The 17,221-nt window shown below is 42.2% G+C and overlaps 2 protein-coding genes across 2 annotated transcripts; both read right to left on the minus strand.

Moving 5' to 3' along the window:
* Positions 1-1,771: 1,771 nt before the first annotated feature.
* Positions 1,772-8,647, minus strand: LOC115398695 (arrestin domain-containing protein 3-like). The gene is made up of 7 exons (XM_030105601.1): positions 8,298-8,647; positions 8,153-8,213; positions 7,445-7,592; positions 7,257-7,353; positions 5,862-6,121; positions 2,680-2,968; positions 1,772-2,619 (listed from the first exon to the last, which is right to left on the minus strand). Exons 1-6 carry the CDS (start codon positions 8,572-8,574, stop codon positions 2,732-2,734), a joined length of 1,080 nt encoding a protein of 359 aa, XP_029961461.1. The 5' UTR covers positions 8,575-8,647; the 3' UTR covers positions 1,772-2,619; positions 2,680-2,731.
* A 3,064-nt stretch (positions 8,648-11,711) lies between these two features.
* Positions 11,712-16,929, minus strand: LOC115398222 (arrestin domain-containing protein 2-like). Its single transcript, XM_030104900.1, has 7 exons — positions 16,620-16,929; positions 16,483-16,527; positions 15,638-15,698; positions 14,578-14,728; positions 14,128-14,224; positions 13,797-14,053; positions 11,712-12,331 (listed from the first exon to the last, which is right to left on the minus strand). Exons 1-7 carry the CDS (start codon positions 16,879-16,881, stop codon positions 12,071-12,073), a joined length of 1,134 nt encoding a protein of 377 aa, XP_029960760.1. The 5' UTR covers positions 16,882-16,929; the 3' UTR covers positions 11,712-12,070.
* Between the last annotated feature and the right edge of the window lie 292 nt (positions 16,930-17,221).

Consider the following 17,221-nt stretch of genomic DNA (forward strand, 5'->3'; position numbering starts at 1 on the left):
GAACACTTTTTTTTTCATTTGAACAATAACATGACAAAGAAGAATTTATTATAAGCCCAGGACACTATGAAGAATCTTGACACTGAAATTAAGTAAATTCATGAAATGTTGCAAAACATTTGAATGCATAATCTTGTTCTACTGGTTATTGAAATAAAATAATAAGTTAGAGATATGCATTGTCATAAACATTTAAAGTATCAATTTTTTGGGGAATTTGGCACTGTGGAAGTGCTTAAGAAAATATGCTGTGCTCATAAAGACTGGCTTTATTTGCAAAGTGTTTAGTTTTTCTAACCGCAGGCAGGTCACCTAATGCAAACTCAGGTCATTAATATCAGTACTTTAAATACTGAAGACAGGTGAGAACCAGGACACACCTACTTCAGTCTATGTTCTTAAACTTTTTTTTTTAAAGCTTTCAACACCAAGTACTGCACTCAACTGGTGTGACGATGCCTTTCTTCTCCAAGTCCTTTAGCTCTTCTTTTACTGGTGCCATCATAGCGACCGGCACTCTGCGCTTGGGTAACTTCACTTGTGGGACACTTTTATGTATTTCAACCTTGTACTCTCCTTCCAAACAGCCAATGCCAGTGAAAACATCTCCAAACTCAGCCTTTATTCGATCCATGTTCAGCAGTTCCTCTCTTCTCTCTTGTGTCTGCTCAGGACACTGTTTTGTCACCTTGCTGTCTATTTGCCAGGATGTTCTCATATTGAACTTTGAATTGCTTCATTGTCTCACTGGCCTGTCATCCTAGTAAGGGGAGCCTGTCATCCTTGTCTACAACTTGGAACTCAAGTCAGTATAGTTTATAGTTTCTTGGGTTTCTGAGCTTGACTTTACATTTTTCAAGTGGTTTCAATCTGGTTTTGTTGTACATCACTAGTACTTTCTCTGACTGTTCCAGGTGTGTGTCTGGATTTAGCAGGTACTTTCGTATCACATTACAAGTAGTGCCACAGTCTATCTGAAAGTCGATCACTTTTTTGTTCAGCATCATACCTTCATAGAGCTGTTGTACTTCTTTCACCTGGTGTTGTCTTTTCCACTCATCAGTTATGGTCATGATATCCTCACTTGATTCTGAGATTGTGTTGACTGGTCTGTTTTTCTTGCTGTTCTGCTGTTGACTTGCACTTTGAAGCAAAATTATTTTCTTTCCCACACTTTTTACACTTCTTGCCATAAGCTGGGCCCACTGTCAGCACAGTTTTCACCTCCCACCTCCAGGAGAGCATCTCTCAGATCCTTAGGGATACTGTGGACATTGAGTCTGAGTGGACCAGGTTCTCCACCTTCATTGTGGGCAGCTGCTTGGAGCTGTGGTTGCAAGGTCTCCGGTGCCTGCTGTGGTGGCAATCTCCAAACCCAGTGGTGGATACCAGAAATCAGGGATGCTGTCAAGTTGAAGGAGACCTATTGGGTCTTGTTGACTTGTGGTATTCCTGAAACAGTGGATGGGTGAGGGCAGACCAGGTGGACTGCAGCCCAAGTACTTGTGGAGGCAAACCATCCAGCACCTCAGGCGGGGCCCTGTTGACTTTGATGAGGGATGTTAATCGACTGGGGATGGTGGAAGGAATACTTGGAAGATCCCCTCAATCCTACTGTGATGTTTTCCATGGAGGAAGCAGAAGCTGAGATGGACTCATCCATTGGTAAGCTCCTTGGTGTGAAGGCACCAGAGTCTTTTTATGTCCGAAGGTAAAGTCGGCCCATTGTCCTCATGTTAGGACAGTGAAGATTAAAGTAGTTATAGTAGAGACTCCAAATTTTTTTTTTTTTTTTTATATATAGTAATTGGATCCTTCTGATCCCCAACAGCTCAATGGACAGAATTTACTCCCCATCAAAAAAAAAAAAAAAACAACTAAACTAAACAAAAAACTGAGTGAATGGTCCTGGGCAGCAGGAGTGAGCAGGAAAAAAAATAAATTAGCAAAAAAAAAGTCATCATTAAACTTGCTGCTATCCAGCCACCATCAATAACAAATGCCTTGCACACATCCTTTCACTCTCCACGACAATAAATTCATCTGTGCTCACTTGCAGGAATAATGGATAACAGCTCCTAATCATCCCCTTTATAACTACCACCGGCCTGCTGGATCACTTACAGTGTGGTCCCACAAACAAAAATGATTGAATGACACAAAAACATCAGCCACAGCTTACCACTGCAGTTTTTCTTATCTATATTCTACATATACTGTATATTTAAGCCCATAAGTGACATAACAGTCACACGAGATAGCTTCTGATAAAGACAGGTGAAATCACTTCTCCTCAGATGAGGATACATTTTCAGCTTTGGAGCTCCCGGTGGCTTGGGGGCCCTGGGCACTCGCCTTGTCTGCCTGTGGCAAGAAACGGCTATGTGCAGCAGTTAAACACAAAGAAAGACAGCTTTCACTTTACAAATGTGCAATCTATAAGCCAATCCAAAGGTGCAAATCAGCTTCTCATATATAACATTTACATATTATTTGTAATGGCAGCAATTTCTTTTTACAGCAACTGAGTTGTATTATGGACAATGAAGAAAGCAAACATCCACAAATAAAAGCTGCAGGAAAAGGATATGATTGGGATATATATATATATATATATATATATATATATATATATATATATATATATATATATATATATATATATATATATATATATATCCATGAGTCTGAAAACATCAAATAATGGCATGCAAGCAAAGTAAGTCCTTGTCTATGATTTGTAATCAGGATGTGAGGGGTACATTGGATATGCTCCATAAGCTGGTGGCGGATCCACAAATGCATGTGCTGCTTGTTGGGGTGTGTTGCTCCAGGCAGGATAATTTGCTCCTCCAAATGACTCAAATCCAACGTTGGCAGTGGGTTGTTTTTCACCTGAAATCTTGGGTAGGACGATTATGGGGAGTTTAATCTCTGGATCTACAGCATATTTGATGTCCAGGATTACCTGTGGGAAAATACAAGGAGGCTTTAACCCTCATAAGGTACTTAATATTTGAAAGAGGAAAATTACTGCTCTGTGAATTTGTTGATGATTTCAAAAGTCAACTTTGCCCAAGCTCATGTGGTGCTTAGCCCACCTACGGGCTTCGGTATTGGTACCCTCCTTTGGCACCAGCCAGACACTGAGACAGATCAAAAGAGTTGCCGCACCAATCATGCCCGGGCGCTGGCACATGCCCCACCCCGCTCCAAGGGTATATAACCGAGCGGCTCCGCCCAAACTCCCTTCTTCTTTCTAAGCCTGAGATAGATCATTGCTTTGAAGACAAAGACAAAGACAAAGAGAAGACGTGGAGATGGACATGCCAGCCTGATCTCAGTCGCCTTCCGGTGTCGGGCCCTTTAACTGCTGCGGATGCGGCACACTGCTGCTGGAACAAGACCGCCACGAGCGCTGCTTCACCTGCCTCGGCTGGCAGCACCAAAGCCAGCGGGATTCCTGCCCAGCCTGCCTCGCTCTCCCACTCGAAGAATCTGAGCGCCGAGCTGCCTTGCACTGACGGTGGCCCCCCCGGATGGGGTCATTATATCCACACGCGTCGCGCTCACGCAACGGAGGCATGTCACGCTTGATGCAGGTCCTCTCACCCCAGCTCCGGCGGTGGCAGCGAGCCCGGCCGCCGGCGCTTGTGGGACACAGAAGAGGGGCGCCCCTGGTGACGCGGCGTCTGTCCCCAAGCATCCCAGATTGGCCCTCACGGCAGTGTATAATGCCTTTCCACTCGTGCTGTCTGTCCACCTCTCGGCGAGGAGCGCTGAGCGTCCCTCCCCTGTGCCTTTCTCCCGCCCTCCTCCGACAGGCACGCAATGGAGGGGAGGAGAATTTGACAGCGCCTGGACCAAGATTGGTGGCATCCCTGCAGTGGAACAGCATGGCGCTGTTTTCCCGGCAACCAGGGTTATCAGCAGGGTCAATGGCCCAATACAACTCGGGACCACGCCCCCTCCACCTGCTTCGACTGCCGGGCGGCCAGCTTCCCTGCTGACGGGCCCCCCACCTCTTTGTTCCGAGAGGGCGGGCGGGCCGGGCCTCCTGGATGTGAACGTGGTACAACCACTTACAATTCACTTTCACGCATGGCGCGAGATGCTGGGTCCACTCTCACCCTGGCTGTCCAGGAGACTGAGGTGGGTTACGCCCTGCAATTTGCATGTCGCCCTCCTCCTTTCAATGGAAACCTCTGCACGTGGTTCACTTATCCCTCAGGGGCAGCCGCACTTATGGAGGAGGTGTCCTCACTCCTGCACCAGGGTGCGATAACGGAGTTGAGCGCGGAGGAGGCGCACTCAGGCGTCTACTCCCCTTATTTCCTGGTTCTCAAGAAAAAGGGAGGAGTAAGACCTATCCTGGACTTGTGGGTCCTCAACACTCCTCCTGCATGTCCTACAGCCAGGATGGTGGACTGGTTCATCTCTGGCCTAACCTGGCCTTTCATCCCAAGGTAATCACTTTGGATTTTCATTCAAGAGTGATCCGCATCAGGGCACTTTGCACCTTGCCTGGTTCGTCAGTGGATGATCCGCGGCTGCGTTTGTTGTGTCCGGTCAAGGCTCTGCATTGATACCAGGGGCGGGGTGGCCATCGGGAGGTTCGGGAGGTTTCCCGAACGGCCGGTGTGTTCCGGGCCGGTGGGGTCTATTCTGGGCCGGTGGCCACAGCCGCCACAGCCCCCCCCCCCCCCCCCCCCCCCCCCCTCATATTATCAGCTAAAACATGTCTCCAAACGAAGCTCCCGGGCTGAATTTCAACCCCACCCCAACCCTGGTTGTTAGGTTGAGCGTACAGCTAGTTTCTGCACTACGGACCAGCTATTTGTGGGGTTTGGAGCCAGGGGGGTGGAGCCACGGGGCGTGGAGCCCTGCTGTCCTCCCAGCACCTTGCCAGCTGGGTTGGTAGGGCTATTACGGCTGCTTATGAGGCACGGAACCGCCTGCTGTCGGCGGTGGTTTGCGCCCATTCCACACATGGTGTCGCCGCCTCAGTGGCTCTGTGCAGAGGTGTCACAGTGGGTGACATCTGCCAGGGTGCTTCTTGGGCTTCTGCATCCATTTTCGTGGATAAGTGCGCAGATTCTGTGGCCATGTCGGTCTTAAGCGGAGACAGGGGTCCTGTCGCTTAAGTGGCCTGGTTCTTGGTCTGGCCAGCTGCTGTTTTCCCTGGGGGAATTCAGACTGTAGCGTAGGTCCTGCCCGCCTGCCGGTGTGACTCTGGGAAGTCTTGACTGGTGTGTGCAAGCTCCGTTGACATTGTGTCATGGTTTTTACTTGGACACGTGTGCGGTCAGTGCCTCGGTGCGAGGGTGCTTGACGTCAGTGTCTTGGGGGCTTGGTGTGGCAGTACTGGACGTACAGCCTGCCTGCTTAATCTTCCGCGCCAATCTTGAGACCCAGTCCAGCTGAGGGTACATTTATCCCTACTGCCTCCACCTTGGTAAGATACCAATAGCGAAGCCCATAGGTGGGCTAAGCACCAAACGAAGTAGAAATTATAGTTACTAGACATAACTACAGTTCTTTGAATGTGTGCGTGCCCACCGACCTGCAAGCCCAGCTGGACTGCTTCCGTCTCTCCTGGCCTGATTCGAAGAAGGGAGTTTGGACGGAGCCGCTTGGTTTTATATCTTTGGAGCAGGGTGTGGCAGCTCCCGGGCATGATTGGTGTGGCAACTCTTTTGATCCGTCTCAGCGTCTCAGTGCCAAAGGAGGGTACCAATAGCGAAGCCCGTAAGTGAGCACGCACACACTCGCAGAACTGTAGTTACATCTAGTAACTATAATTTTCTTAACATCAACGATATCTGATGCCCCACAGACCTGACCAGATTGGTGCAGTTTACCTTCAGCCTGTATTCCCGCTTGATGATGGAGCAGTTCAGGATGGAGGCTGGTAGCTCTCTCGGGATGGTGATCGTTTTGGTGACAGTTTTGCTGCCAGATGAAGCCTCCATTTCCTCTGCCTTCTCCTTGAGGATCTCATTTGTGGACATTCTCCTTCGTCCTTGTGCAAAAAAACTGATTTTCTCATAGAGCTCAAATTTGGGCTTCACTGAGCGACTCGCATTGTTTTTTATTTCAGCTGTGACTTGGAGAGTTTCACCTGTAAAATGGAAATGAAAGATGTTAAAATACATAATGATAGCTATACACAAATAATGACTTAATCATTCATAAACTAAATTCATCTAAAAAGAACAATGTACATCTCCATGTCTCAGTGGTGGAGTTCTTGGAGACCTTCGCTACATGCTATTCCCAAGCTCTTTACTGGAGAGTGAAATCTTTTAAAACCCATCTAAAATGTGATGCTAACAGATTATACAATCACTAAACATTCCAGCTTGGTTTTCTGAGTGGTACTTAGTTTCTGTGGTCAACACAGAAACTAAACAAAAAGGGAGCAGCTCTCATTAAACACTGAAACACTGCTGGACTATAGAAACAGGCACATCACAGCTGGTGTAACTTTGGGGCAAGAGAAAGAGCACTGTAATTTAAATAAAACAAAAAACATGCATATTTGCTTTATATATTCAAGTAATTGAATTTCAGGTAAATCTTAATTTGTGGAATACCGGGCTGATCTGAATATCAAAAAAAAAAAAAAGTTAATCTCCTGAATTTGTTTGTACACTGCAGTCCTGGTGCTCACAGAAGAAGGTGGGAAAATAAAAAACTAGTTTATCAGTGAGGACTACTTGTTGACAGATGCCACTAGTATTTCAAAATGACAGAAAGGCAACATTTCCTCGCTGTTATTCAAATCCAACTACCCATCTGAATATCGGTGCTGAGCATGTCAATCAATGACCACAGAATAACAGATTTCTTATTGGATTTCTTAATCCCAAGTAGGATTAAGCGGCATGCCCCAAAACACTAATCATCAGTCATCTCAGACTTGTTTTTCCAGCATGATATTGAATGTTCCACACACATTTTTCCTCTAAAGGAAAGGCAAGGCTGGTTTAATTGTAGAGCACCATTCATTCACGAGGCAGTTCAAAGTGCTTCACAAAGACAAAGGAAGAGGAGGACAGAAATCTCAGAAATGTCATCACGACTATGTTGAGTCCACACCACAGAGAATAAATACAGTTCTGGCAGCTTTTAAAAAGCTGATCACTCAATGCTTACAATATGTTCCATCAATAAACCCTTCATCCTAACACCTTCACTGTCCAATAAACTTCAGTCCACAATATTACAACTATATAGCAACTATACTGTATTACCTTGTCTGTATCCCATTTTGTTGGTATAAACATCCAAAGAAACACTTCCAGAACCAAAAACCTTGAAGTTTTTATCCTTGCAGCCATACTGAGGATCCTGCAAAAGCACATCACACTCATAATATTTTACCCAAAAGTATATTCATTTTTGTTATTTTAAAGTAATCATGACATTGTTTTTTTCTTACCAGAAGGTTGGGAATGTCCATGTCTGCTTTGGACACAAAATCAAAATGGACTTTTGCAGTTTTAGTTAGCTTCATTGACTGATGAAGCTCTGCCGTCAGCTTGTGGACTATCTTCCCGATAGGTGACTTGAAAGAGGAGGGGATTCTCCTGTGAAACACAATGAAAAAAACTATTCCTTGGAATTTGAAAGGCATTAACTGTGGGAAGGCCGCACGGTGGCGCAGTGGTTAGCGCTCTTGCCTCACAGCAAGAGGGTCTTGGTTTCAAATACCGGCCGGGGTTCAGGGCCTTTCTGTGTGGAGTTTGCATGTTCTCCCCGTGTGTGTGTGGGTTCCCTCTGGGTTCTCCGGCTTCCTCCCACCGTCCAAAAACATGCATGTCAGGTTAATTGGTCACCCTAAATTGCCCCTAGGTATGAATGTGTGAGTGAATGGTTGTCTGTCTCTATATGTCAGCCCTGTGACAGACTGGTGACCTGTCCAGGGTGTACCCTGCCTTCGCCCACAGCAGCTGGGATTGGCTCCAGCCACCCGCGACCCCGAAAGGGAGAAGCGGCAGAAAATGAATGAATGAATAACTGTGGGAATTGTGTGTTAATATTGGCCCTGTGACAATAAGAGGAGGTGTGTTCACAACTGTTTTTCAGACACTGGTTTCCATGAAAGGAAGGAAAGAAAACATGAATGTGAATAATTAGGAAGACGCACTTGTCAGGAATCCTGAATGTGAAGGGAAACACATGTCTGCCTGGTCCAATGATTTCAGTCCCTGAGAAGGAAAACCTGATCATCAATAAACTTGAATATAAAACCACTGAATTATACAAACAATATCAGTAATTTGAAACCTTACCATCTTGTCTCGCCTCTCTCAAGATGTGATGTTTGACTTCATAGTATTTCTCATCAGCCCAGTAATGACTTTTACGATGATTTTGGTGTTGCCCGTGGTGCCCGTGGTGCTCGTGCCAGGAGACCCGAGCCTTTCCCTTGGCAATAAACACCAGAGACTGAATCTTTACCTCCTTCGAGTTCTCCACAATGATCCTCCCGTTGATTACATCTCCGTTTGTGAAGGTGTTGCTGCTGTTGATGGAGTCATATTCAATCAAAAAGTTTTTGATGGTCATTTTCAGAGAGGATTTTTAAAAGAAGAAAATCCCAGTCTCTTAGAAAAGCAAGCTAGAGTGTGTGCAGTTCAGATGCTCCTGTCAGTTTACATCCTGTTCAACCTGTTTTTCTTCAGTCGTACCTGTGGGCGTGTCTGCAGGTGAGTTACAGTCCCTTGTCATGTGATCCATCCATTTCTCCTGAGCTCACATCATCCACGTCAATGCGTGAGAAAGAAAATTTGATTTCTATTAGATTATTTCTTTGTAAAAACAGTGCTTCTAATCATTAATTCACATTCCAACAAAAACACCAGGTAAATAATTGTCATGGACTCAGCAAGTAAAGGTTGGCTGTCATTAACAGAAAACGTGGAAATTTTTCTTGACGAAATTCAAAAATAGTAGCGGGGCTCATCCCACAAGTACAGTGGCAAAACTGTAGCAGTGGCGTTGTTAGACCAATTTTAGGGAAGTGAGGCCCTAAAATATTCTAAAGCCCCCCTAAATAATTTGGTGTTGTTTTATTAGAAAAAAAAAGAAAAATAATTCTTGTTAAATGAAAAAAATGTCTGCATATTCAATATAAAGTGGTCAGAATATTAATTTCAAGGAATAATCATATAACCGTTTGTCATGATCAATATTCTGTCAGTTACTCAGCTCACTTCAAAGCGTTCAGAGCCCTTCAGTGAATCCATCCCACTGGTTCATAAAGAGAACGACCACATCACTGAAAATCCAGTCTCGGTTTTCCTGCTCATTAATCCTCGTGTTCATTAAACAACAATCTGCTATTTTTAATCCAAAATGCCATATGAATTAACTGAGATTTGTGGAGTAGAAATCAACCTAATTAAATTACATTTGAATAATATCAATATAATTTCTATAATTTTTAACTCAGGAGAAGTTTTATTGAAGCTATATTTTCACTTCATTGACTTGTTCTACAAATGTAGACATAAACTATTTTTGCTGATATAGCATGGTTATTAATTTATCATTGATTTATTTAAAAAAAAAAAAAAATCACAAACCACCAAGCTATGGCTCGCCAACTCCTGGGGGTCCGGGGACCCCAGTTTGAGAACTTGCTGCTGTAAACATACTGTTACTCTGCGAACCTTTATTTGTAGTTGCACAAATTAAAAAAAAAAAATTGAAATAATAATGAATATTTCCTCAGTCTTTGTTTTTCTGTTTGTAGAGTTTTGTGCTCGTGCGCTTTACGTTTGCTCACATCCTGTGCATCTCCTGGGGCTAAGCCCCCCTTCAACCTAAAAAAACCTAGAGTGACGCCCCTGGTAGTAATATTTGTTACATAAAAATACTTTCAAGTATTACATATATGAGATTTATTGCAAAGAGGCATTTTTACAACAAAGAAATAACTGAACAAAAATACACTACAACTGAATTGAAGCATGATGTGATGTTACTGCTTACAGCCAGCAGGGGGCGACAGTGATTTGGATAAACCTTACTGATGAGAGTATGGCCTGAAGGCTGAAGATGGAGTGTGGGAAAATGTTTTTGTTGTTGGATATTTCATATAAACCATCCCTTTATTTTAGCACTTAAATCAGTGGTCACTGTAAGTTTACATTTAACCTTGATGAATTAATTAAACCTTCTTTGTTCAGTTTGTTGTATAAATTATATCAATAATTGTCAACAATGAACAAGTGGTTCATGAAACATTTATCAACTTCAATCATTTCAACCTGTTGAGGCTCACAGGATGTTGGAGCCAATCCCAGCGAACTACAGGTTAGGGCGCAGGATGCAGACTGGACTGGACGCCGGTCCATCACAGAGCATGAGATTTACATAAAATCCTCGTATCAAGCATATAAACATCAAGGCGGCTCTAAAAGAGGCACTACACTTCAAGCAATCCTGACTTGACCGGAGCAATTTAAAGGTTCCCTTTTAATTTACTTAATGATTCCCTGATGGGAAGTAGCCTATTGATAAACACTTTGTCAATATGTGTACAGCTCTGAAACAGGAATAGCGTAACATTAGGCAACACGCTCAAGAGGAAGGAGAGCAAACGAACATCTGAAACCACCAAACCACCATTTCAACATGCACACGGGGACTTTTCTGTCTTTTCTTTAGCAAGAAAATTGACTGTACCAGAAATTGACTTCCTAATAGAGTATGAAGAATTCTACGTAATGCAACATAATTATACAAAGTAGGGAAACAAAAGCTTTCATGATCAATGGAATTTAAGAAGCAGTTTTAATTGGATAAACAACCAAGAAACCTCTTGTCCGAAACCTCATATTACGTTTGATTATGAATATATGTAGTGTAATTTGTTGCCTTTGTAATATTTATTTGCTTGTAATTATGTTGTAACCTTTAAATATCTTTTCTGCAGTGCTGTTAAATTCATTCCTTGGATGGTTTATTGACTGTGCTTTATTAAAGGTGCTGTAGGCAGGATTTTGCTAGTCAATGCTAATTTTTCTGTGTTTTCTTTGGATTAAATGTTAGCGTATCCATTGATAATCCTTTAGGAGTGTAGTATAATTGCACTACCGCGAGGGCGCAGCGTTTCCATCTGTCTCTGTTCTGAGCTGAAAAGGAATCTCAACAGCTCCAGGTATCTTTGACCAATCAGAAGAGCCCATGAGGCTCTAACCGTGATTGGTCGAGGGGCGTTCGTCTCACGTTCTTGTGGGAGGGGCTTAACTTGCATAAGAGCGTGATGTCAGAGGAAACAGGACAGGATTGGCTGTGCTGGGTTTCAAATCGCCATCTTAGATGGGTCAAATCGCCATCTTGCTTAGGTAACCCTAAAGCAAGATGGCGGAGATGCGGAATCCTGCCTACAGCACCTTTAAGACAAAAAAAGCTCAATAAAATAAGAAAATATTTACAAAAACCATCAGATTTTCAGTATTTTATATTTGAAAGGACTGTATTTACATTTTTATTCTTATTTTAAAGCCATTTAAAATAGAAAACACTTAAAATATTAAAAAAAAAAAATAGTGACTGTTTTATATGGAGTTGAGAAAATCCAATTTTCCTTTGAATTCATGGTATTGCTGCTTAAAGACTCACATACTTTCTTGACACCAGTCTAAAGAATCTAATGTAATATGTAAGTCATTGCAAACAAACAGAGAAAGAGAGACTTTTTTTTATTTATATTTATTTGAAAGTCACACAAATACCAAGTTTCATCAAACAACAAAAAACTTCATATGCATTTATCAGTTGAGGCACTTGTGTTTCATAGTTTATTTAGCATCTTTTTAAAATATGAAAATAGGTATTTAAAAACTAAATCTCTCAAGGTATGAAATAAAAAGGACATAGAAATAGTTACTCAAACATCCAGGACTCAGAAAACAGGAATTTGGATACGGTTTAAACAGTAACCTTTTTTCACTTCTATATTTTAAAAATGATAACATTTGTAATGATATATGAATTGTTTGTAACTCTTTCCTGATTCTGTTTGAAATGCAGAAGGGTCTTCTTGGTACGGTCACTAGGACTTACTACCCAAGTCATTCACAGAAGGGTACATTCCGTACGACGCGTAGGGAGGAGGAGCGTCTGAGAACTGGCTTGCTGCCGGTGGCTGTTGCGGCTCCAGACCAAACGGCTGAGGATGCGGGGTCCCAAAGGGTTCAAATCCAAGGCCAGCAGCAGCAGAAGGCAGTGCCACTGCAGAAGCCTCAGAGGCTTGCAGGATGACTATGGGAAATTTGATCTCTGGGTCTGAAGCATATTTGACATCAAGGTAGACCTGTGGACAACAGATGGCGCATTGTGTGATGAGAAAATGATCCCTTAAACAAATTTCGCCAGCGAGGTTGGAAGCTGGGTATATCAGGTATTTAAGTCAACAAACAGAAAAGAAGAGAATAGAAAGAGCAACAAACACTATAAACAAACACATTGGCACTGCCTCAAGTGAGAACCTGACACGGCTTTCCTGAGGTCTGATTGAAGCCCTTATAACTTCAGTTTTGGACAGCTCCAGTCTGTTCACAAATTTATACACAAAATGTGACAATAATCTGATAACAGCATTAAGAGTCCGCACATGATTCAACAGAAACAGCCAACTGGCACAGTCATCTCACTGGACCCTCTGGCGTCCAGGGTTTGGCCTTCGAACCACGTTTGACAGAGCTGACCACAATGACAGGAAACATAAAGGAAATGCTCCTTCCAGTCAGAGGCACACAGAAACCAAGAGAGTCGAACCTCTGGACTAAATGTTTTGTTTGCATTTTCTGCAGACTGCATTGCACTGCTCAACAACAGACGGTTGAAATTCACCAGTTCCTCTGTAAAGGGCTTATGTGTTATTTGTATGATCGGCCAATATGTGCTCTAATTTATGATCCATTATCGACACGGCGCAATCAGTAACTTGCACCCATCGCCCAAAAGCGCCAGACACCTCCTCTTCAACTCTTTTTGTCCGTTGCTGTCTCTGTGTTGTGGGTGTCTGCAAACCTGAGAAGCGAGCGGGGCGAGCGTGCAGGGAGGGGCGGGGCCGTGAAGCAGAGAGGCTGCAGGTCTAATATTATACTGATGTAAACAATTATTTTTTAATATTACATTCCAGGAAAATATAATCACATATGTACATTTCGATATATTCTATTCTGTAGCTCTATATGGAACATTCTAAAACTATAAAACGATCTAAAACTCTGGCACATTTCAAAACTAAAAGGGGAATCTCAGCTGCAAGGTTTAACTAAATATGATCTGCATAACTGCCTCTGAGAAAGGAAACATCACCAAACATCACCAAATGTGGATCCTTAAATATCCAATATCTTTCATCGAGCTTGTGTAATCAGTAAGTGATTTGAAAACTGATCAGAACGTTGAGTTATTGATCCTCACTGAAGCCTGGTTACTGCTTAACTGAAGCAACAGTCACTTCTCATTAATCATCACATGTCTCAAGAAACTGGTCGAGGAGGAGGAGGAGTAGCATCCATCGACGACTCGTCTTATCAGTCTCAACTTAACCTGAAATTCTCCAAATTTTTATTCATCTCAACTTATTGTCTTGGTTTAATCTCAGAGGTTCTGTTTTTGTAACATGAAGTGCTGAATGATGTTCAAAGGAATTCCTGGTGTTAAGGTTTTTATAAACAATTTGATCCAATTAAGTTTAAAGAAATTAAGAATTGAGAACATATTCCAAAAACTTTACCACATACCACAACTTTTCTTGAGCCGCTTACCCTGAGTCGGTGCTCCACCATGATGTTGCTGCAGTTGCGGATGGACGGCTCCATGTCGGGGGGGATGGTGATCACCCTGGTCACGTTGGTTGACGTAGAGGGAGGGATGGGGTCTCCCACCTCCTTCAGGAGGTCTCTGGTGTCGACTTTTCTCTTCTCGCATGCAAAGAAGCTGTGCTTTCTGTAAATGCAGTACTTTGGCTTGATATCCCGGGTTGAACTGTTGTTAATGTGGGCCGTGACTCTTAATCCTTCACCTGAAACACACAGCAGAAATGTCACAAATACACCTCTGAGGGGTCACTGCCGATAACTTGTTGAGCGCACTCACCTTGGCAAAAACCTGTTTTTTCTAGGTTCACGTCCATGGCCACAGTTCCTGAGTTGAAAAACTTCATTTTCTTATCCTTGGACTCATGTTGTGGTGCCTGAAAAAGAAAAAACAAAACAAAACAACAACAAAAAAACATTGCCATTCAAATAAAAGCTTAAAAGCTTGATCATTTGCACACTGTTTTACTTGAAGTATTTCAACAGGTGCAAGTGAACATAGATTTTACCTTCAGCAGAGACACAAAACATGATCTGTCACAAATTTCAACAGATAGGCAATAAGTTTTACCATTAAAAGCATGTGTTAGTATTTTCAAACAAATATTTCTGCAGAAGAGACTTGTACAATGTTGATACAGCACAAGTACAGGCATGCAAAACACCACCAACCCCTGCCCACCACCCCATCCCCCCTTCAGGAATTACCGGAATGAAAAAATGAGGGTACCATTAACTCTGGAACGCTGGTCGGGTTGGTTTTACACACAAAGTTGAGCTTGGTTGAACTTTTCTTGTTCAACCTCATTGATCTGCTCAGCTTAGCTTCCAGCAAGTACACGATTTTACCAGCAAAGCCTTTGAAGGAGGACGGCATCTCCCTGAAGTGAAAGCAGAATGTCAGGAAACAGAACAAATTCATTAGGAATCCACTAATATTTGAAAAAAAAAAACTTTTTTTCCCATTTTCGTTTCATTTTATCCATATTTTCAGTCAAGTCCAGTGGGCTCAAGGCAGAACTACACAATGTGTTCTTAGAGAAATAATGAAGGAAAAAAACGCGTCAACCTTTTTTTTTTTTTGTTCCTTCATTTACAACTCACTTACTACTTCAACAGTCTTCCTCACAGAATTCACTCAGCTGTCACATCTTCACTTTCAGGTCTCTTTGAACAACATAGTAGAATGGTTTCAGGCCTGACAGTCCTACTTGCTGCAACAAATTTCTATTGCAAAGGAACTTCAGCATTAAGGATCTCTGTGCAACATCTGCCTGCAACTCGGATATTGTCCTGCAAGATATCTGTATACATTTAGATTCCTGGTGAATTCCATCCTTTCAAATGATATCATCTAAGAAAAGCTCTGAATATCTTCGTTCTGTTGACCTCTGCACACATCCAGCCTTTGCAAAAACACCTAATCTTACAGTAAATTTATTCCATTTCATGTGATGAAATTGTTACATTCAATCTATTTTTTCCATTTTATTTGACATTGTTGTTAGGTGTAAGGTGAAATATAAAGGAGGAACATTTACTTGGCCATATTTTTTACTTAAGTCTTGCCACTGCTCCGTCCTGTTGTGCAAACCAGTATTTGAAGGAGACACAACCCAGGGACAGTTAGTAAACTTCAGTTTATTTTGTAAGGCACTGTTACTGTTGTTCCTTCACATTTTGCAATGTGCCTCCAAGTAAACTGTATGTTGCACCTTTGAAACAGGAGGCGTATGAGCAAACGTTCTGAGTTTATTCTTTCTAAAATAATAAGAAAAGGTGTTTCTTACTTGAGAGGCACTTGAAAGGTGAATGGATAGACGTGGCATCCTGGGGGAACAACATTGCTGTCTGAAAGAGACACACGATTAAATAATACAGATTAAAAAAGAAATGACTCACTATAAGAAAATAACAGACAGATGCTGACTGTCCTTAAATTTTGTGCTACAAAATAATAAAAATATAAGATTTGGAGCAAGCAAAACTCTTCTTCAAACACTGATTGACAAGTCCACATGTGGTTTAACAGTTGCTTGTTTCACAAGTGCTTGAGCACTGAGATCACTAGAGCTTCATATAGCAAAATGTGATAATCTAATCAAGCATCATGCAGTTGTAAACTGAGAAATACACAACTCTTGAAAGACATAATTGACTAAAACATAATCACAAAGCAGAATTCTTAAGACAGGAGTGTCAAACATATGATCTACAAGCCAAAACAGACCAAAACACATTCCAAAGAGTATAAATAACAAAGAAAAACATGCCTGAAATGTTTCAATTAAGGCCATGTTGCAGATTGAATAAAAGAGATGTCAGTGAAAATTCACAATTGTTTTGTTGTTAGACTTAAACCACCATCAAATTTGGTGTGTCAACATGTATGTTATGTGAAGGATGCAGAAATCATACAGCCTGACAGAATACTGAGGCAATGAGGATTCAGATAAAGTTAAACAATAAAAAAAAATCGCAGAAATTAAGAGAGAAGTGGAGTTGTCATTACATATAATCAATTATGGAAAATGATAATTGTTACAACCCAGATAAGACCAAAAGCCCTTGAACTAAACTGGATTTCACACCCCTGCTTTAAGACATTGTTTTAAAATTTAACATAAATACTCACAAGTTTGTGAATTCTGGCTCAAAAGGAGGGTTTCTTCATTGTTCACTGGAGGATAATAAATACATAAATTAATTTAAAAAAAAGGTTTTTTTTGTTTTGTTTTGGTTTTTTTGCAAAAGACAGAAAACCATATTTACCTTTTTGTTGCTTGTCCTGGATGAAGTAATGCTTGATGCTGAAGTATTTGTCTTTGGAGTGGTACACCACGGTGGTCTGGCCGTGCCTCTCCGACCACAACACTTCTGATTTCCCCTTGAACTTTACTGAGAGCGACTCAATTTCACATTCCTTCACCACTTCCAGCGTGACATGGCCGGAGACCACGTCGCCGCTGGTGAAAGTGTCGTTCTGGTTGATGGGGTTGTAGGAAACTTCGAGCCTTTTCACGGTGGTCGACATGACATAAGTCACAGACAGAGACACACGGAGGCAACGGAGCAGAGACGAACTGTATATACACACAACAGGAGAGCGCAGGTCTACACTGCGCATGCGCCAGGGGTGTGACCCAGCCTGGGAGGGAGGGAGGGGAGAGGGAGGGGACGACTGATTAGATTCAGATGGACCCGCCACATCCTAAAAATAGGTTGAGTAATTGTGGAGAAAAGTATTGCAAAACTATGATTTCTTTAATTTTGTAAGAGTTTATTTGCATTTTTTTTAAACAAAAAGACTTTTAATAGCATTACTGAATTTCAACACACATGTTGTAAGCTAATCACAAACAGTTCACCATTTA

The sequence above is a fragment of the Salarias fasciatus genome, chromosome 12 (assembly GCF_902148845.1).
Source record: "Salarias fasciatus chromosome 12, fSalaFa1.1, whole genome shotgun sequence".
NCBI lineage: Eukaryota > Metazoa > Chordata > Actinopteri > Blenniiformes > Blenniidae > Salarias > Salarias fasciatus.

Bases quoted from the DNA above. Each gene is read 5' to 3' on its own strand.
- LOC115398695 (XM_030105601.1), bottom strand. From the start codon at position 8,574: ATGACCATCAAAAACTTTTTGATTGAATATGACTCCATCAACAGCAGC. The intron at 7,593-8,152 runs GTGCGTCTTCCT...TGTGTTTCACAG, and splicing joins ACATTCAGGATTCCTGACAA to GAGAATCCCCTCCTCTTTCA. The intron at 7,354-7,444 runs GTAAGAAAAAAA...GTGCTTTTGCAG, and splicing joins TGGACATTCCCAACCTTCTG to GATCCTCAGTATGGCTGCAA.
- LOC115398222 (XM_030104900.1), bottom strand. From the start codon at position 16,881: ATGTCGACCACCGTGAAAAGGCTCGAAGTTTCCTACAACCCCATCAAC. The intron at 14,729-15,637 runs GTAAGAAACACC...CTTTCACTTCAG, and splicing joins ACCTTTCAAGTGCCTCTCAA to GGAGATGCCGTCCTCCTTCA. The intron at 14,225-14,577 runs GTACCCTCATTT...TTTCTTTTTCAG, and splicing joins CCAGCGTTCCAGAGTTAATG to GCACCACAACATGAGTCCAA.